General features: G+C 40.5%; 2 protein-coding genes and 1 long non-coding RNA gene across 3 annotated transcripts; all 3 read right to left on the bottom strand.

The window, feature by feature from the left end:
* Nucleotides 1-14212: 14212 nt before the first annotated feature.
* LOC134185306 (tyrosine-protein phosphatase 99A-like) lies at nucleotides 14213-15105 on the bottom strand. Its single transcript, XM_062653088.1, has 4 exons — nucleotides 15064-15105; nucleotides 14860-15016; nucleotides 14500-14612; nucleotides 14213-14437 (listed from the first exon to the last, which is right to left on the bottom strand). The coding sequence occupies exons 1-4, from the start codon at nucleotides 15103-15105 to the stop codon at nucleotides 14213-14215; spliced, it is 537 nt and encodes a 178-aa protein (XP_062509072.1).
* Nucleotides 15106-16750: 1645 nt separating this feature from the next.
* On the bottom strand, nucleotides 16751-20612 carry LOC134185305 (phosphatidylinositol phosphatase PTPRQ-like). The gene is made up of 11 exons (XM_062653087.1): nucleotides 20438-20612; nucleotides 20093-20380; nucleotides 19722-20033; nucleotides 19326-19649; nucleotides 18921-19256; nucleotides 18516-18628; nucleotides 18272-18452; nucleotides 17687-17793; nucleotides 17449-17626; nucleotides 17176-17377; nucleotides 16751-17091 (listed from the first exon to the last, which is right to left on the bottom strand). The coding sequence occupies exons 1-11, from the start codon at nucleotides 20610-20612 to the stop codon at nucleotides 16923-16925; spliced, it is 2385 nt and encodes a 794-aa protein (XP_062509071.1). The 3' UTR covers nucleotides 16751-16922.
* Nucleotides 20613-21063: 451 nt separating this feature from the next.
* Nucleotides 21064-21716, bottom strand: LOC134185158 (uncharacterized). The gene is made up of 3 exons (XR_009970768.1): nucleotides 21595-21716; nucleotides 21214-21522; nucleotides 21064-21135 (listed from the first exon to the last, which is right to left on the bottom strand). It is a non-coding gene; the product is annotated as an uncharacterized LOC134185158 (long non-coding RNA).
* Nucleotides 21717-21966: the final 250 nt, after the last annotated feature.

Below are 21966 nucleotides of genomic sequence, written 5' to 3'. Positions count from 1 at the left end.
TAAAGTCACTACTGTCACACGTGGGCTGATCACGCAGAGCTGTTGTTTTCTGCACTTCCGCTCCCACTCTGGTACGAGGAAGGTTTTACTTCATAAAATAGTAGATAATGTGGTGCTAAGACCGTTTCGACTTGTTGGCACTCACAAAAATGGTCGGTTTACAACAGCGAGTTCAAAACGTTAGCGTGACGCCATAATGGGGTCTGGTACCCGAGCTATTATTTCCGGTTATTCAACAGAACCACTAAATCCCCTGTAGACTCCTGTACATCAGTTTTCGGAAAAATGATGACGTAATCGTTTCTGCTTTGAACAACGTAAACCGGATGATGACTGCACGCAATTTGACGCGGATGATGATGACTCAACCGAATGATGACAGGGATTTGACCGGATGAAGACTATGACTAGTAATTAGTTAATCAATAGGTAAAGTAGATGATGGCTACGCAAAATGGATGAAATGAACCAGACGTGCAATTGACAGACACTGTATAAAGGAACGCATCTGTAGCACTAGACTCATACTAGCATCTAATTGTTGCAGTTGTTTGTTGTTAAAGTCTAGTTGGATCTCAGAAGAACAGGCTTTGTGTATAATGTCTATTGAATTGGCTTTTAACAATTAATTAATTAACTAATTCAAGCGATGGAGTTCGAAAGAAGTGACGACGAAATTCTTGTCTTTGAAGCTGTTGCTCCCGCTGCGAAGGTTCGTTGCCTAGATTGGAGAAGCTGCCTGTGTCAGTGTCAGAAAGAGGGTGGTGAATTGACTGCGTTCTAACAGCGCAGTTGGGCGACTTTGCATGACACTGCGGAGGTGAGACAAGATGACACATACCTGTTTTTGCGCAAGGAAGGGGTTACACGCGAGGATAATCCAAGAAGCTACTACCATCGTTTGTGTTACCAAATTGCACAAACAATACAAACCCTAGACGTCTGCAGAATAAAAGAAGAAAAGAGCAAGACGAATCCGCACCTGCAACAACTACGCCTGCTGCAGAAAGCCAAGTGTGCACAAACCCATTGTCATCAACTGCAGTCACTGTTGATCAAAGATCTTCTTCGTCAGCACGAACCACTCGCCGATCAAAAGCAAAGACCAATTTCTCGCTTTGTTCACTGTGTCGATGATATCGATGATGGCAACATCAACGTATTATGGATGACTCTTCCTCCTGCATCTTTGGCTCTCTTGGAACTACTGCTTTGTGGTTGTTCATCGGGTTGCAAGTGCAAAGAGTGTGTCAATGCCGCGGCTGCTGCTCCTCCTGTTACTGATGTATACGTTGAAGAGGATGACCTGATTGTTCTCGATGAAATGTAAGCCAGACAACTATGTAATTGCTACAGTACGCTGGTTTGTGCAAATATCATGTAATGTTAGAAATTGAAATAAGATGAAGTTGTTTACAGTGCTAAAAACTTTGATGTTAGTTTTCTTAATATAATCAAGTTGTGTTGCCAAATTAAAATTTAACTTGTAACATTTGCGAGTAAAGATTGATGCTAGAGGAATACATGCATAGTCTGAAAAACTGATACAAGCCGTTGTAAAATCAAAATTAAATTAATTCTATAGTGTTTACAACTGATAATACGTAATGCTGCTTCAACAGACACATGCGAACAATAGCGGCCAGCCTCGCTCTTCCAAACAGTGTTTGCGCGCCTAGTTTTTCGCTTATTTTAAGTTCCAGAAAAATATTGTTACATCTATCAAACTAGAAACAGTCGTTGAAAGTGTAAGACTCTTGATAAAATTATATACAAACACAAAAAATGCAAAACAAAATTGAGTCTGCTCGCTTCGCTCGCGTTTAGTAAAATAATTATATCACGAAAACCGATCACTTTCTCAACTGCCAACAAAGTAGAATAGCCTTCAATTTGAGTCTTCTGTCGGTTACAATCAAGAAACCTTCCTCGTACGAAAGTGGGAACGGAACTTCTCGCTACAGCAATCAGCCCACGGACTAAACTGGAATGTGTAGCGTTTGAGTCATCGAGAAATTTTACGCGGGATCGACCCCTCAAGAGGGGACCCGGTGCAGAATTTTTTAATTATTTTACGCAAACCTTCCCCTGTGCGTGCCGAGTGTGCATGACGATTTCGGTTGCAAACGGACAAAATACGTGGCCGCCAAACGCGAACACACACACACACACACACACACACACACACACACACACACACACACACACACAGACAATTTGAGCTTTATAGTATACCAGGATCCATGGCCCGTCCTTCGTACGGGCAAGACTGTAGTGTAAAGATAGGTCTGTGGACACGTCACGTGCAGTCTTTGTTTTTAGATCCCGGATGTGGTGAATGAATTTGAATCTTGCTCTTCGCGCTTGTTTCGATAGAAATCGACACACTCCCCGTGTAGCGCTTGCTGCAGAAAATGTGTAGTTTGGATTCGGTGCAAATGCAATCAGAATTTGGAGAGAAACGCAAGCGATAGAAGAGTAAGTTTCGTCGGCAAGAGATATTCGATTGCTCGAAGCTTTGCGAAGGACGGCGATGTATAGGGTCTACACGGGACTGGTGCGGGCGTGTGTTCGAATGAACTGCAATGTGTAGCGTTTGCGTCGTCGAGAAATTTTACGCGTGGGTCGATCCCTTTTTTACGCAAACCTTTCTCTGTGCGTGCCGAGTGTGCGTGCCGATTTCGGTTGCGAACGGACAAAAGACGTGGCCGCCAAACGCGAACATACATACACACACACACACACACACACACACACACACACACACACACACACACACACACAGACAATTTGAGCTTTATATATTATATATATATAGATTGATAGATAGATAGATAGAATATTTATTAGATATATCCAATTCTCTAGTACAATGACATTCGATAGATACGGCAAACTACATAAAGTGTCAACTAAACTCAAACCTAAACTCTAACTTAAGAAACTAATGTGGGCGTACCTGGACACGCCTGAGTTCATCATCTAAAATGAAACCACCTTGAACAATGTTCAGTTTTTTCATTATCACACGAACATTTATTTTCTGCAGTGTAACGAAATCGACGTCTCCAGTAGGTCTTGAAGTCAGCAGAGTTGTTCTTTCCTATTTTATCTTTGGACTTGAGTGATAAAGTGTTCAGCAGACGCTCAGCGGAAACTCCCCAGGTGCCAAAGTGCTCAAACACTACTGGTATGTATTTTGGTGCACTACATCCTGGAAGAATCTCGTTGTCATATTTAGCATTTTTCATTTGTTCTCTTTTCTTTGCAGCAAATCCACTCAGTTTGGCGCAATTTTTGACGACCTCTTTACTCCAAAGATGGGCAAGTAAAATATCCATCTCCTGATCAGACAAAATACCGGTGTCGCATATGAGAATATCAGGTGTACCCTCATTTTTCAGATATCCATGTTTTGGTTCTTTCTTGTGGAGAACGGACAGCTCTTTCAAGCATTCTGAACAAAAGCTTACAGTGAAGTCATGAGACAAACGGGACTTCCTCCGTATTTACATGTCATGAGATGATACCCAAAAGAGTCAAGGTGTGTCTCATAATCGCACTTGTCTTGCATTTCCTGAAACGAAAAGTGAAGCCCTAAACGTAAACAAGCTGCTAGGCGAAATCCGCCGGGTTTTAGTGCAAGCTCGTTTGACGTTGGGATTGCTTGTAAGAAGGCACCAGCTCCCTTTCCACTGACTGATCTAAGTCTGGCTGAAACTTCATGTGAGTTTTCTTTTCCTAACAGAAGATTGTAATCATGATCAGCCATTGTGCACGTGAAACGATGTTGTAACTTTTCCGGATCTTCAAGAATTTGACTTAGAGATTTTTCACTAAATAAGGATTTCTCTGGCATTTGTTCTTGTATAGTAGCCCACGCTAGTGACAGATGGTGTGTGAGAGAGAGAGAGAGAGATCCTTCAAAAAACTGTCTTTAGAACAAGTTGTCAATCACCTTATGAGAGTTCAACGGCAAAGGCAGTTCCCGGGACGTGTGAACCCAAGCTGCTAGGAATGCCATGAGAGCGATTGATTGCATCATGGAAAGACCAAACCCTCCATGTCTAATAGGCAAACAACTCTGAAACCATAAATCAGGGTCTGACACATCAAAGCTCATGACTGAAGAAAAAGTTTGATATGTCTGGTCATCATGTATCAAAGCAGCTCTATTGAGTTGTTTCGGTATGACAGTTCTACTCATATGGTTGAGACTAGGAACGTGACAGTGCCTGAGTAGCAGTAAAGAACTCTGTAGATCGTTCAATTCTAGTAGTTTTGAACATAGTTTAGTACCAGACTTTGCCTTGTCTATGCAACGTGCGAAGACGTAATCTGGTGTCCCAATAGAGGTTCCAAATATGTCAATGGCAGAAGGGTTGATGGCAATGTCAACAGACCACTCATCTGGATAAGCCATTGCATATGCTTCACACTTCTGCTTAGAGACGAGTAGACCTGTTGACTCATACTGACATTGTAGGTCTTGAAAGGCATTCACAGTTTCTTCAGGCGAACCAATAATGAAGACGTCATCCAAATAGGCCAGAGTTTGAACTCGGGGATGTTAATTCTACGCCTTAGAGAGTAATGGTTGTATAGTAATGGAAAACAAAGAAGGGCCCAAAGGGTCTCCTTGATGGACTCCTTCTTGCGACTGGAGGATGACAGTACTATGGCCCTTAGTATACACAAGTGAGCTGACATGACCATACATGTTAAAAGCATGTGGGTACACGTCCGGAAAATGATTGCATACTTGCTGTAACATGTGTTGTCGACTCATCGAATTGAAAGCATTCTTAATGTCTGATTTTAAAATTACCAAATCTGGGTGTCGTTTAATCATAGCTCGAGCTTGATGAACTATAAGCTCAACTCCACTTTCAGTAGCCACGCCATGTTGAATAGGACAGAAGAAAGAATGGAATTCTGTCTGTTTTTCAGAGCAGATGACCTTAGCTATAATTCTCCTAAAAACTTCCCCAATGGCTATTGGGCGCACATCATCGAATCTTTCGGTAATGCAACCAGACGAGAAGCTGACAAAAGAGAGATGGCTTCTTCAGGAAGTGAGCCAGATGCAATAGCACTGCATAGAAAGTAAAGATAATCACTGATTTGATGATCAGCAATCAGGGCACGTAAATGCTCATATCTCCATCCAGATGGACTGCCTCCAGAACCACGGGGAGCAGATCTACTCATCCAAGCAAGAGACTGCTGATTCAGATTCAAGCCTGAATCTGATTTTGGATCCTCATACTCAGGAACTTGTCTCTGAATTGGGCGTTTAGAAGCTAACTTGTCAACAGTAGCTTGTGTAGCTGGAGCTAGACCTTTGCTGCGTAGAATTCTAGCTGCACGAGACAACTCACCACAACGTATGAGACAAAGAGCAGAATTTCTTTGATGGTTTTTGGCGTTTTAGATTCGTTTCTTGATCTAGGATCGTTCAACTGCAGTATTTCTTCCCAACAATACTCCAGATATTTTTGACACAAATTGCGAATTTCCTGACATCCTGCTCTACCACCACGCTTAGGAGGAGTAAGAGCTATCCTTGAAACAAGCATTAAAAGCTTCCATGCTACAGCATCAGATGAATCAGAAGCAATTATCTCAAGAGGAATAGCACAACATTTATGAAAGACTGAGACTGCAACGTTGGGAACTCGAGACACAGTACAAGGTACTGTAGAAGAAAGAATGTCATTGACCGTCAAACTTTCAATAAGAGACCATGCTTTGGCATCCAAGGGCTCCGAAAGTGAGTTTGAAATATAACTGAGATTATTGCTGGGTTTTCCACTCAAGGAGCAACTATCTGTATTTTCTTTTGCTTTTTTTGCTAAAGAAGATGATAAAGACAAAGAAGAACCGACTTGACCACGACATTGACTTTCAAACATATCATTGGTGCAGGAATCCAAGGAATGGGGACCCTTTCTGGATTTTCGTTAGGTGACGATGAATGAGAGATCTTGCACCCACGAGTATGTCTCAGAAGACGATGAAACCATTGACGGCAGTATGGGCATTGGTGTAAGTCATGCACAGCTACGAACTCTCGAGACATCTCACCTGGGGCATGACGCTGACGAAAATGATGCAAGGTCTGTGTGACAGCTCCTTGGTACTCACAACCATCCACAGAACAGGCGACAGTCTTTGATTGACTTGGACGTACGGAAACTTCGAAGTCATGATTTCAAAATAGCTAGGATTCGGCAGATGGTCTGAAATTCTGTTGGACGTGTTACTCACGAATGCGAGGCGCCTACGGATACCGTACAACTAGAGCGCGGCCCCGTTCCTCGGACACCATCATATTCCGGACGCGAGTTCTCAGTTATCCGTTTTCGAACGCAGTCCCTACCACATCATAAATGTAGGTATCCAAGTTGTAATTGAGCACACCAAAAGGAAGCATTGCACCTCTTCTCTGCTTAGAGTGAGATTGAAAACAGTGTGGAGCCTTGCATACCCCGTTCATCGGACAAACGCATCGTTCACCGGACAGTGGCGTCCAAATTGCACACACGCATCCTTCAGCCTAGTTACTTATATATCGCTAATCAACAACTCTTTACCTACAAATCGTGTTGTTACCCTGCATGTCAGCCGAGATCTGTATGAGTTACAGTCGGTCAAACGCCCGTGGTAACGACCCCAATCGTCGGACACCCATTTTCTTGCCTTCCTACCTTCTCAGCAACAGCTCTAGGTTTCAAATGACTGCAGTTGATTAAATTCAGCTATCTGAAACGCCGCAGAACGCAGAACACTTGCCTAGAGTGCTTGATGGCAATTCTGAGTTATTTCTCATACAACCACGCCTCACTAGGACGTGTAAAAGATGTCGCTTGAACGAACCAGCCGTTCAACAAAGAAGGCGACAACCGAAAGCGATGAGAGGGCACGATTGAAGTGCTAAAATGCTCTTTTACCTTTTGCAAAGAAAGTCGATCGCCGCGTAGCGTGCGTTGACAAGAACTTGACGTAATCTAATTCAACTTTACCTAGGAGAAGCAGGGGTAATGGTTCTAGCTGCTCTGATAGTAAATAAAGTTCCTGCATTCGGTACCGCTGGTTGTACCAACGATGACGTGTTGCACTTCGCATGGTGCAAAGTCAGGCAAAGGTAGATATCAAACTGAGATAGAAACATCTGCACACGTCGTATATGCAGAACCAAGTAACAATTTAGAGGCCTTGAAAAGAAAGCACGGGCTGTTCCTGTGCGAGTTGGGAGAATGTGCTCACCGCAAAGCTCGAACATGGATGACGTGCATCGTCTGCAGCTGCTACATCCGTGTGCATCAAGCCTGTGCAGTTGTGCTGCAAGACACTCAGGAGTTCAAATTCTTACGCTGGGAAGACTAGACAGCACCGGAGGGCTAGTAGATGTCAACAGAGTGAGCTTGTAAAATTCAGCAGTTTCCGCTAATAACCATTGCTGAGTCAAATAAAGGTCAAACGAATTGGGAGCCGTACAATATTTCCTTCCAACTCTCTCTTATGACATTATTACCTGCGGACTGCTGCTGCAAAGAAAAAGCGAGTGTCCGACGAAAGGGGCGTTACCTCGACTCAATGAGCGTGCGGTATCTCTCCTGGAGAGTAGCAAACGGAGACTGTGATAGTGTTGTTGTGTTAGCTAGTCACTTATAAACCTATCTCAGGTGCGAAGTTGCAGAATTGCCATTGCGTTTTCATGGGGGAGGTCGTGTCAGTTAATGAATGATGGTTGTGTCCGATGAACGTGGTCGCAGAGAAGGATCACGTCTACCGTCCTAGCACAACCGTTTCAAGCCTTTGGAAGTCCCGCGTCTGGAATCACAGTCTCTACTAATCCTTCTTACTGTGGGCTTTAACAAAGCTCAGTCTTACTTTGTTTACTTCTTGCACGGCTGTCCGATGATTGATGGTGTCCGATAACAGGGGCGTCGCTCTAGTAGTCTACTATATTACAGTATACGTATATATCTGAAAAAGCAGAGAGACAAAGTTTATGCTAAAGTCATAGCATACAGTGAACATGTAGTCGCGTCCCTAGACTCTCTCGAGCTAGTCTTGTCCAGTGCCCGTATGAGAATTCCAGGCGCGAGACTAGCGCGAGAGAGTCTGGGGACGAGGCTAGTGAACATGCACTAAAGCTGAGAATCAATGCATTAATGAAAGTTAATTAATTAAATCTTATAGACACGCACCATCGCCGGTTTTTCTACAGCAAGTGCATTTGTTTCAATATTTACGCAAATGTTATGTCTGCATGTACTAGAGCTCTCTGACAGGACAAGCTTGATAATTGGCAACACTACAAATATGTAAAATAGAGGTCTCTTCTTACTACATCTCCCACCTCTGTTTAGTCTGTGTTAGTTTGCTGTTAGTACAGTTTTACTAGCGAAAACGTGTTTCTAGATAACTCATACTCAATTATCCGAATCTTTTATTGTAACACTTAAACAATTAATTAATTTAATTAGTGGGTTTATAAAATGTGTTCAAGTCACACACACACACACACACACACACACACACACACACACACACACACACACACACACACACACACACACACACACACACACACACACACACGCCGCTGACAAACATCTAAAATGTAAGAGTGATTTCCACAACATCTAAGAAGTACACAATTTTTGAAACAACTTACGAATGCACATCTCATTTTGAATTTCTCCACTGCCACCTGTTCCTATCTCCCGGATATTATTACAACATCCGGGTGTTTACAAGTACACAAAGTTCTCTGTTCTGTCTTGAGAATGTAGACGCCAGAGCAGAGTTACCTCCGCGTCTTGCTTGAGACGCCTTGTTTGAGAGCGTGCGACGTTTTATTTAGGTGACAGTTAGCTAACACAGTCGAGATTCAACTCTCTAGATCCTATCTAGAAGAGTCTATCTTTGTCTGACCTCCACACAATATATTGTAGAAGTCTATGTTTACTGTGAGAGACCAGTAGGTCAAACACTGCCTCTTCTCTACATCTAGAGAAAACTACTTTCTCCTAAAATAAATTACTAGAAACTGTAGATTACTAAAACGATTTTTATCACATCTCGAGACACATTTTTACATTTTAAAATACTTGGAGCAAGCACTAACATAGTTGCATGACCTAGTCTGTTGTTGGAGTAGTGTCTACATATGTAAGAAAGAGATGGCAATTAATTAGCTAAGCACATTTCTTTACTTTAGGTTAGGAAAACTAAGATAGTGTTTGCTACAATACCTTTTATTGCTGCTTTAGAGTCAATATTCTATGTACTATACTTTGGTCAAGCAAAAAACAATCTAAATTATTGTTATTTTCACCTAGAAAGGCGTAGATGTTTATTTGACAAATGCTAAAACCAGCTGATACTTCAACTGTAACTTTTTGGGCTGAAACTTTGAACAATTATAATGAAATGCTCCAGATATTTTACCAGTAGTCGCAAATCTTTGTGCCTTTTTTGTAATGAACACAAGCTTCTTGCATTTACTTCCCACTTGGTCTGATCAGTTGTCGATGACACGTACTGATGTCTTTTGTTTTTTTCCAACAATTGCAACAGACTGAAGTTGTAAACATTGTTCGAATGTAATCATTAGTTTCAGCTGGCGATAGTCCATAGTCTTTTTGTTGAGTCGAATGACGCAGGTGCTAGTGTCCGTATCAGTCAGCCATTGCAATTGGTCTCCCAATTTTTTGTGCGCCTTCTTTGCCTACAGTTAGTAATATTCCATAAGCTGCTAAGTCTACAGCAACTGTAGAGAAACATCGAATACTTCTAGTGAGAGTGTACACGTAGAAGCAGAGACGTAGAAGGCACAACAGTTGTCTGGTTGCCGACATCATGAAACACAACGACGAGGATACAAAAATGGCAGCACTGCTCGTGGTCAGAAAGATTTCCAGTGTATGAGGAAGTCAGACCAAGTTCTCAGAAGAGAAAGTGTTGCCCCCGCCTACAAACTTCCTACTCAGGTCATTTGCTCTAGAGACGTGGGGTAAACCTAGCGGTATGTTCTTCCACATTTCTTGTAGAGACGTTAACGTTCCTCGGTCGACAGAAGTTTGTCAGCAACTGCATTGACACACTCTATAGTTAATTAGAGCGCCTACAGAGACGTTGATTGTGGTCAAAGTGTACCCTCCAACTATTGCACATAGTCTACATGCATCACTCTTCCTGTTCTAATAACTAGTTGTATTGTATCCGTAGGTGCCTCGTGTTCGTGAGTGACACGTCCAACGGAGTTTTCAGATTGTCTGCTAAATGAAACGCGAAGTCCTAGCTAGACAATACGTATTTGTTGAAATCCTAGCTGTCATGGAAGTAAACATGCAAACTTCCTAGTAGTTTAGATTAGGTGTATAGGCCTGGTATAGTTAGTCGTCGTTTTGCAATCGTGATCAAGACAATTGAAATGTACAGTCTAGGTATGCACTCAGTTCCGTTGTAACGACAGTGGTATGGTATTTACTGACATAGAAATTGATATCGGCAAACATTGACTATCAACAGTGTTAGATGCAGCACAGTGCACGTACTACAGGATTGATTGTAGTGTGGGACGTGTGAATAGTTGACTGTAGGTGGCATTTCAACTCCTGAAGGTGTTTCTTGGTTGTCACGTATACACAGTCCCTAGCTACAATACAAAACGATGGGGCGACGGAAGTTCAGGAAGCGTTTTCGCCGCCATTCGGTCACTTGCACGAATCGTTCTTAGACTCATCTGTAGTCGGACACGGAAACGATTTTTAAGGCTAGGTCCTATCATGAAACGTGGTCGTTGGAGGAGAAATTTGAGATTTGTGTGTGTGTGTATATATATATATACTGTATATACATACATACATATATATATATATATATATATATATATATATATATATATGTTTTTTTTTTTTATATATATATTTATTTATTTCTTACACATCTACTCACATACAATATATATGTATATATATATATATATATATATATATATATATATATATATATATACCAGAAGCTCGATGAAGACCATATAGGACCACGCCCATTTCTGTTGTACGACTCGGATTAGAAGCCTCGCTACTCTCGGCAATTAGTATGTTAGAAAATAGTGTTTATACGTTTGCAGACAATATCTGAAAAACTAGGGCTTTTATACCCTTCAGTATGACGCTGACGCCGACGTTGACGCTGACACTGGCGGATTCTTTGATGTTGGCCCCCACGCTGAGCGTCAGCGTCAATACTGTGAACCGGGCTTTTTACTGGACTCTGACAAACTGCGATGTGCGTGTTAATTAACTAATGCCTAGCATTCAGTCTTGCGTACATAACTAGAGCAAAAACATCGACACATCCAGCCACAAGTGCATGGTTTCTGCTTTTCATATGTTGTTCACACCTCCTTTGATAAAGTGGGGAGGTATGTACGTGAGTGAGCGCTCTACGGACACATCTTTTCTGATTCCTAGAACTGACAGTTCTGGAGGCTGATATACTATTCGTGTAAAAACAAATTACATCTACACGATCAGATAGTAAATGGGTAGAATAAGAGATTTCTCATGTTATGACTGGGTCTTAGTTTACATCAAGGCTGAGCAAAACCTAACGCGCGTTAAATAGGCGTGGTCAACTAGCACACGTTGATTAGTTTTTCTATACCAGCTACAAGTACTAAAACTTGTGACACTGCAGACTTGGATCCAGGAATTTTTGAAAGAGGGTGTTGACCTTGTAGCAGATATTTATAGCATTACTAATTTTCTCTTTTCCAATAAAATTATATAAAATTATTAAACCACGCCTATTAGAAAAGAGGGGGTTGCAACCCCCTGAACCCCCATCTGGATCCGGGCCTGCACTGACATTAGAATTGATCATGCATGCGCACTAGCAACTTGATGACCTCGACTACTTAATACGCAGCAGACTAAGGTAAACTTAGTCTACTTATTTAATTAATTGATTAATTAGTCATCTACTCCTAACCAGAGCTATATGCTAATGGAGATTGGCAAAGTTTATTTTTGAAAACGTAGTTTGGTCCTGCCGGAACGGTTTCATCGCTTACGTATTTGTATCAGTGACGTCATACTTTTGTGTTTTTGCAGATTTTAGTTTTAGATGACTTACATATTCTCTTCGTCCTGAAAATCGCTGAGATAGTGGTGATCGCTGTTAAGTTAAAATTAAGTTAAATCTAGTGTTACTGTACAAAGTTAACCGGGTACATACAACTACAAAATTTACAAATAAGTCGTTTGCGCTTGTCACCCTTCTCTGTCTAGAGATAGCAAAAGCAGATGTATTAAAAACAACATTCGACCTGTTGAGTAAAAATGTGATTTTATAAATTTTTAAAGTATAGCGTCATCGGGATATCAACGTTTTGAAGTACCGAGTTTCATTTGTTTCTATTATGGATAGTGTGGTATTTTATCTAATTTTTCAGCATGTTTCAGCATGTGCTGTATTTTACGGGCATTTATCAAAGAAACTCAGGCATCATCGTTGACTAAACCTGAAATCGTTGGCTGTAATTGTATCTAGTTAAGCTTCACAGTGCAACTAGATGTTTACCACCTTTTGATCACTTAGAGGTTTTTCTTTTTTGCTTGTACAGAAACGTGGTATACACGCGTTTGTTTCGATTTGACGTAGGATGTTTTATTTCTCATGATGTAAATTCAACTGTTTATTTCTTCGTAGATAATGGAATCGTCTGGTGTTGTTAGTGACCCAACCTTGCTTTGCATCACTGTTGTGCCAGCGTCAGCGTACGAAGCAATCTCACTTGTCTCCACGGTGACAGAATTGTATGCATTACTTTTTGTCATGTTTAGATCATCGATTGCACTGCAAATGACATCACAACATAATTGCAAATATTTATATATTAGACATTATTTTACCGTGTGGTTTGCGCAATTGATGGCATCTCATAGCAACAAGCCTTTGTTTCTGTGTCTTTGGCATCGTTCTTCTGCATGTGATTGTTGCAGCATCTCTTGCGATGCCGAACGACACAAACAGCAACCACAATAATAACAATCACCAGCAAGCAGGATAACACTCCAGCAATAACAAGAGGTGCTGCAGTAGACTTCGACTCATCTAAACCAAAATGTATACAAACCCGTGTATAATTATAAATATGTACACACAGACTTTCAGCAAATTATCAATCAACTACATACAAATATTCTTTTTGCCGATTCTTGCTAACAATTGACATGGTGGCCCACTCAATAGTTTCGTGTTGTTTGTAAATGCACTAATTGTGATGTAGGTACGTGAAGTGAAGTACGTCAAGTAGTGAGTTACAGCAGATGGTGAATGCTTTCCATGATCCGTGTATGAAATGGGGTATGCGGATCAACACTGACAAAACTAAAATCCTGAGTATTGGTGCTGAAGAAGCAAACATCTCGATTGCTGGTCATGTTCTAGAGAATGTTTCTGAATTCTGCTATTTGGGCAGCATTGTGACTAAGTCAGGGAATTGTCACCTAGGGGTTGTTGAATGTATTCAGAAAGGTAGCAGGACATTCTGTTCTTGAAAACGTAGGGTGTTCACAAACCGAGGATTTAGAAGGAACACAAAACTGAGAGTCTTTAGGTCACTATTGATGCCAGTTTTACTATATGGTTGTGAGACTTGGGCAATCACTCAAATAGATATTCGAAGACTGAACACTTTTCATATGCGCTGTATTAGATCTATCTTGGGGGTATCAAGACTAAACAAGATAAGAAATTCCTTCAATTTGAAATCTGCCAAGGAAGAACCAATTGAACGTCAAATTCAACATTAAAGATTACAGTAACTTGGTCATTTACAACGGATGAACGTCTCTCGTCCACAAAAGTTGTTGCTGAGAAGCAAGATGCATAATGTGAAACACCCTCAGCATGGTCCAAAGAACAGGTGGATTGATACCATTCAACGAGACCTAATGTAATTGAATATTGTCCGTCACAAGCCAATGACCGCTCTTCTTGGCGAAACTTCTGCGATGCCGAAGCCCATAGTGGGTATGGCGGAATTCCGGGTCCCAGGTGTGTGTGTGTGTGTGTGTGTGTGTGTGTGTGTGTGTGTGTGTGTGTGTGTGTGTGTGTGTGTGTGTGTGTGTGTGTGTATGTATGTGTGTGTATGGACAGTCAAATCATGCAGATATGAACAGACGCGTCAATCAAACGTAGAGTTTCTCCACGAGTTCTGTATACTAGTACCTGGCAAAGTAGTCCGTGTTTGCAAATAGCGAGGTGGGCCTTCAAGAATTCTTGTGTTGTTTGTGACAGCCACGACGGTTATATGATACATCGTGTAACGACGCAATTTTCTTAGTTGAACGGACTGATCGTACACTGTAAGCGACTGAGCTGTAACGTCTCTGTTCAATGCATAGTTGACCTGACACAATTTCATCAGTTGACCATGCAAATATTACGTAAAATGTTGAACGTATACTGTACCTTTACTTTGTAAAATTCTACTTTGTAGTCAAACGGATAAGGAGTGTTCCACGACACAAGAATAGATGTGCTGTTTCTTTTCTTGATATCACAATTAAATGGAGCCGTAGGTGCTAACAAGAAAAGAAAATCATTTATTAACAGAAAACAGTATATTTGTATGTGTTCCGACACGTACATGCACAAATCTGAAATCATTCGTGAATTGGCTAAACAGACGGGAATTTGCATATGCGGGTTAACTATTTGCAACCCATTCGCAAACCATTCACAAATGGTTAGCCCGAATTCCCATAATGATCGACCCATTCGCGAATGGTTCTCATTCCCGTCTATGGGTCGGAACATATACCTATATACCTTCGTCACTCGTTCGAAATTTAACGGTAATAGTCTCCTGGATTTTCCGACTCGATCCTTTGAACACTGTGACCGCTCTAACTGAAACTTTATACCAAGTATATGGCGACAGACCCGTGAGCTTTATCTGACGTGTGCTGCCGTTGATTTGGCAACACTGCACGCAAATTCAGAAAGATTTCCAAGTCTAGGGGGAAGTCAGACCAACTTCTCAGAAGAGAAAGTGTTGCCTCCGCCTACAGACATCCTACTCATGTCATTTGATCATGTGGGCGTAAACATAACGGTATGTTCTTCCGCATTTCTTCAGAGACGTTTCTCAGTCAATGGAAGTTTGCCACGTAGAGTAGCAACTGTATGACACATTCTATAGCTAACAAGCACCTCTAGAGACGTTGATTGTGCATCGTCAAAATTTAACGTACCCTTTAAATATTGGACATGCACAAATCACTTCCGGTTCTGATAATAGTCATTTATCTGTATATCTGTATACGTCTGCTAGATGCAGCACTGCTGTTGGTGTAAGACGCAACGCACGGCCCGTATTCTAGCTCCAATGTTGCAATTGGAGCGTTTGATCGAGGCACATGCATGTGCAGCAAATTTTCTCGCCCTATCTACAATGTTCAGTCTTGACCTTCGCAACAAGAATTACTAGGCTAGAAAACAGTGTCTAGATGTTTGTAGACAATATCTGCATGAGGACTTGTATACACATATATAATGATAGTGGACTCTGACAAAATGCGATGTGCATGTGCAAATTAACTTAGCTAGTTGTTAGTGTACATATAGAGCATTCAGTTCTGCGTCATCTGTTTGTAGGGCGAAAATTTTAACACGTTTAGCCACTAGACAACTGCCTGGTTCCTGCACTTCTCTCCTAGAATTAATATGTTGTTCACACCGCCTTGGATGAAGTGGAGAGATAAGATGAGCCCGACACATCTTTCCTGATTTCTTTCCTAGAACTGACAGTTCTGGAGGCTGCTATACCATTCGTCTAAAAAACAATGTTACATCTACGAGTTCAGAAAGTAAATGAGTAAAACAAGCGATTTCTCATGTTCGCATTACGTCTAGTTTTAGACCAGGTGTCAAAACTAACACGCGTTAAATAGGCGTGGTTGACTAGCGCACGTTTACTAGTTTTTCTATACCAGCTAGAAACTAAAACTTGTGACACTGACAGTATAGGATTGAACATGCGCACTAGACTAGCAACTTGATGATCTCGCAGCAAACTGTGGTAAAATCTATGTCTACCTATTTAATTAATTAATCGTCTAACCCTTAGCCGGAAGTATAATGGGGACTGGCAAAAGTTTATTTTGAGAAAGTATTTCCGCCCTGCCGGACCTACTCCGTCGCCTATGTTTTTGTATCAGTGATGGTAGTCTTTGTGTTTTTATAAGTTTTATAGTTTTAGGTGACACTCCTCGACCTCAAGGTCGCGTAGATGGCGGTAATCGCTGTTAGGTTAATTAAGTTAAATCTAGTGTACACGGGATGCATATCTAGTGTATATTTGTAATAAAGATTTAAAATTTACAAATAAGTTGATTGTGCTTGTCACTCGTTCCTAGGTAACAAAGCATACGTACATGTACTGAAAACAACATTCGACCTGTTAAGTAAAAATGTGATTTTATGAATATTTCAAGTGTTGTATAGATAGACGTGATTCGGATGTCAACGTTTTGAAATACCGAGTCTAATTTTTTGTATTATGGATGATGTAGTAGTCTATCTAATATATAAGTGTCAAACTCTCTACCTAATCTGTGTCAATAGGTGTATATAACGAATTCAAGAACGCGCGTTTCGTTTCGTTGCTGTACTGTACGGGCATGCATCGACGCTTAGCTAAGAAACTCAGCCATCATTGGTGACTAGATCTGAGATCGCCGAAAGTAACTAAGCTTCATAGTTCAACAGTGCAGCTTCATAAATATTTACCACAGTTTGATCACATACGTTTTTCTTTCCTGTCTTTGTATACAGAAACGTGATACGCGTATGTTTCGTGTTTGACCAAATATTGCACCATTGATGTAAATTCAACTGTTTACTTCTTCGTAGATAATGGAATCGTCTGATGTTGTTAGTGACCCAACTTTGCTCTGCATCATTGTTGTGCCAACGTCAGCGTATGAAGCAATCTCACTTGTCTCCACGGTGACAGAATTATATGCATTACTTTCTGTCATGTCTAGATCATCGATTGCACTACAAAAGACATCACAACATAATTGCCAAAAATTGCATATATATATATATATATATATATATATATATTAGACATTATTTTACCGTGTGGTTTGTGCAATTGATGGCATCTCATAGCAACAAGCATTTGTTTCTGTGTCTTTGGCGTCGTTCTTCAGCATGTGACTGTTGCAGCATCTTTTGCGATGCCGAACGACATAAACAGCAACCACAACAATAACAATCACCAGCAAGCAGGGTAACACTACAGCAACAACAAGAGGTGCTGCAGTAGACTTCGACTCATCTAAACAATAATTATAGATATGTACAAACAGAAAGGATCAACATTCAGCAAATAATCAATCAACTACATACGAATATTTTTGCCGGTTCTTGCTAACAATTGACATGGTGGCCCACTCAATAGTTTCGTGTTGTTTGTAAATGCACTAATTGTGATGTTGTAGTTGGTATCAGGTGTAAGATTCGTCTCTTGAAGTCTCGTTTGTGTGGTCTTGACAATTTTCGTCTCGAATTGAGACTGAAATATTAACTAAGCACACAACATACATTGAAAGTTGTCTTGCACAACAAATTGTAATATACAAATTACTTGATAGAATGCAACTGCGTCGTCTCTTGAAGAATAAGGATTCCATTTCACAAGAAGAGAAGTTAAATTGGTTTTTGTGGCAGTGCAGTTGGAAGGAATGTCCGGTACTAAATCAAACAGTTGGTAATTATAGCAGAGAAAGAAATTGTGTGCACGACGATGCAACTCAAATGAGCATCAGTTGTCTGTGTGTGTTTTTGTGTGTGTGTGTGTGTGTGTGTGTGTGTGTGTGTGTGTGTGTGTGTGTGTGTGTGTGTGTGTGTGTGTGTGTGTGTGTGTGTGTGTGTGTGTGTGTGTGTGTGTGTGTGTGTGTGTGTGTGTGTGTGTGTGTGTGTGTGTGTGTGTGTGTGTGTGTGTGTGTGTGTGTGTGTGTGCATAAACAGACAAACCAGATATGAACAGACATATGCCGTGCCGTTTCTGCCAAGACAAGTTCATAGTGACTAGTGCTTATTAGTTAGCAAGTGCTTAGTGACTTTTGGTTCCTGAGTTACATCGTAGCGAGTGCATAGAGACATTTGATTCTAGAGTGACATCGTAGCAAGTGCTAAGTGACATTTGATTCTAAATTAGCGTTCTGTATACCTGGCAAAGTAGTCCGTGTTTGCAAATAGCAAGCTGGCCCTTCAAGAATTATTGTGTTGTTTGTGACAGCAACGACAGTTATATCATACATCGTGTAAGGACGCAATTTACTTAGTTGAACGGACTGATGGTACACCGTGAGCAACTTAGCTGTTACGTCTTTGTTCGCTGCATAGTTGACCTGATACAGTTTAATCAGTTAACCATGCAAATATTGCGTAAAAGTGTTGAACGTATACTGTACCTTTACTTTGTAAAATTCTACTTTGTAGTCAAACGGATAAGGAGTGTCCCACGACACACGAATAGATGTGCTGTTTCTTTTCTTGATATCACAATTAGATGGAGCCGTAGGTGCTAAACAAGAAAAGAAAAGCATCTAATAATTTATTGACGTTTTCAGAAAACAGTATGTGTATGTGGTCCGACCCATAAATGCACAAATCAGAACCGTTCGTGAATTGGTAAATTAAACAGTACGGGAATTTGCATAGGCTGGTTAATAACCATTCGCAATCCATTCGTGAATGATTCAAATCATTCGCGTACGGCTAACTCATATTTATGCGAATTCCCTTACTGCATGTTCGACCCATTCGCGAATGGCCATGGTTCGCATATACATATCTCAAAATGCTACAAAACTGACTTTCATCTGCAGTTGTGAAATTCACTAGTTCACTTTGTTTGGATTTTAGTTCTGTATTGTTCATGACGTTGACTGCAGTTACTGCGGCTCCGTAAGCTGTGTAAGGCGATAAAGAAAACAGCTCCATTTGAAGAGTGCTGTTCTTTGCAGGATGTCTAAACGTATCTATGTTTGATGTTTTATGTGATATCGATGGATCGGTATTGTCAGCTTTCTTATAAAGAGACAAGAGGTAGAACTGAATGTCACCATTGGGAGAATCAGGAAGTTTCCACTTAATCAGACAAGAACGAGAGAGAACATTTGTAACATTTGGTCTTGCGGGGCGTGAAGGAGCTACCAAAGGGAATACACAAAGTGTTGTAAACAAGTCTAAAGTATTGGTGATTGATGAGTATGTCTAACCAGTCTGTTGTGTTGTAAACGTGACTGTTGGTTCATCTGTGTTGTGATCACTCCACAGTAAAGTTGAACAACATGTTGTACGAGTTCCAGCCTGAACTGTAACAGTATATTGAGTATGGGGCACAAGATTGTCAACAAAAAGGAAAAGACTATTTTCATGTTTTTTTGCTAATAATTTCTTGACAGTCTTTTGCTTTAGAAATGAAACCAACAACACGCTGTATTTCTCAACATTTCCATGAACTATGACTGGCTTTCTCCATGAGACGATGACTGAATGAGAAGTAACGTTAAACCATTGAACTTGTCTTGGAGGTGATGATCCTAAAACAAAAACATAATTTAAGACTCTAAACTATGCAGTCCTCATGATCAGATTGCTCATATTCTGTATACCTTCTGCATTGGTTTTGAAAACAGTGGGACGTTCAAAGTCACTTTCTAATTCTCGCCCGTCCACATTGATGGCAGTAACCCAAACATAGTAGGTAGTGAAAGGAATCAATTTGCCGATTGTTTCAACTCTCTGTGACTGTGAAACTGTTTTATTGCCATTATTAAGATTATTGGGTCGACTAGTGTGATCAGACTGAATATATATTCTGTATTTCTTCACCAAGCCATTGGCACGAAGTGGCGGCGTCCAAGACATTGATACACTTCTAGATCTGATGTCATTTGCTTTTACTTTCTGTGGAGGACTTGGTGCTAAATTACACATTAATTAACATTAATGACAGCACATTAAAATTGGCCAACTCACTCACCAGCTTGTTTAGTTGTAAAATTATATGATGCATAATAAGTAGACAACAGAGGATTTACATAAGCTGCTATGTCTATTGTATAGTTTGTATAAATGTCCAAATTTGTAAGATTGAATCTTCTTTCCCTTGTAGATTGCGGGAATCTGTTGCGATCAGGTCTTGTTGATTTAAAATATCTGATATAGTAACGGACTGATCTTGGTGTCGAAAACAGTGGTTGCTGCCAAGTGATTAGAGCTGAAGTACTAGTCACTTGGGAAGACATAATTTCTTGAGGAGCAGTATTTGCTGTCACACAAATACAAATAAGAGCAAATAAAAACACGTTATGTTCTTTACACTAACCTCCACCCTTTGTATCAAACGTTATCACTTGACTTGGACGACTTGTCAATTTTGCTTTGTCAGTTCGTCGAATATTGACTGCAACAAGCCACACACTGTAACGTGTTAATTCTGTCAGTTCAGTTACTGTGTAAGCTGAGATGCTCCCACTGACAGTCTTGTTAACAACCAACATCTTGCTATTATAGTTACTAGGATCGATATCTCCTCCCTGCACTACAATAATCTCAAATTTTGTTATCGCTCCATTAGGATTAGAAGGTTTTTGCCACTTGAGATGAATTGATTGTATTTGCTCGTTAGTGGCTGTCAATTGTTGTGGTTGGCTTGGAACTTCATGTACAAATAGAAATAAATGATTTGGTTTGCGTCCATTTGCAAGTACAAATTGCTAACTCACTTACTAGATGACAAAGTTCGGAATTGTATTTGCGTGCTCCAGTTGCTTTCCAGTTTAGTGGCTCTTTCAACATTGACAGCCCTCACAATTAGAAGGTAAGAAGAGAAAGGTTTGAGGTTGGCGAACCGACTTTTAGTAGTGGTGGTTGATCTACAAGTTTGTTTGCTACTACCATTAATCGTATAACAAACTCTATAGTATGAAATTGGGCCATTGGATACTACAGGACGCTGCCACTTGATCACAACCGAGTCAGCAGACACTGTGTCAACTTGCACATTAGTTGGAGGATTTGGTTCTGAACAACAAACAAACTAGGTTAGTCAAGATTTGGTGACAAAAATTACATCACATAATGCTATATACAACATCTTACTTGCTTGACGAGTTTGAAATGATATTTCAGCTTTGTTACTTCTCAGCCGAATTGAAGAGCTGACATTGATTTGGGCATATGTAGCAGCTTGAATTATGACTTTATATTTAGTATAGGGTGTAAGATCAACCAAAGTAGTAGTTGGTTGTGTGCTGGTCTCTGAAGTTACAATAGTACTACTATCGAGTTTGAAATAATTGATATAATATGTGAGGTTAGATCCATTGACATAAGAAGGTACCTTCCATGTCAGCACAATGCTAGTTGCCAGTACAGAGAGAAGTCTGATCTGTCTTGGAGGAGATGGTGCTGCAGAGAGTTTGTATAGAAGTGCAAATTAGTACAAGACATAGAATGCTACTACACATTTTGTCTTCTCACCTACTGGATCTGTCCTACCAACAACTACATCAGAATATGAACTGCAGTAAGATTGGTCGTAAGTCACATTTACTTTGATTTCATAAGAAGTGAATGGAATAAGATGGTCCAGCTTAAATGAACGTGTTTTGTAAACTCTGATTGCAAAGTTGTCACTAGTATCCACAGGACGAAACTGAACTCTATAGTTAGTGATACTACAAGCATAGTGATCCTCTCTATTATAAGATGGACAGTCGAATGAGACAAATAGAGAAAAAGTAGAACTACTGGCTATTGTTGGTTTTCGACACTTTAGCCTTCTTTCTGCAACACAGCAAAGAGCATGATCATTTTAGTTAAAATTCTATCAGTCCGTAACAAACACAAACT

This window comes from Corticium candelabrum, chromosome 10, assembly GCF_963422355.1.
Source record: "Corticium candelabrum chromosome 10, ooCorCand1.1, whole genome shotgun sequence".
Lineage (NCBI taxonomy): Eukaryota > Metazoa > Porifera > Homoscleromorpha > Homosclerophorida > Plakinidae > Corticium > Corticium candelabrum.
This window is presented reverse-complemented; position numbering and strand designations above follow the sequence as displayed.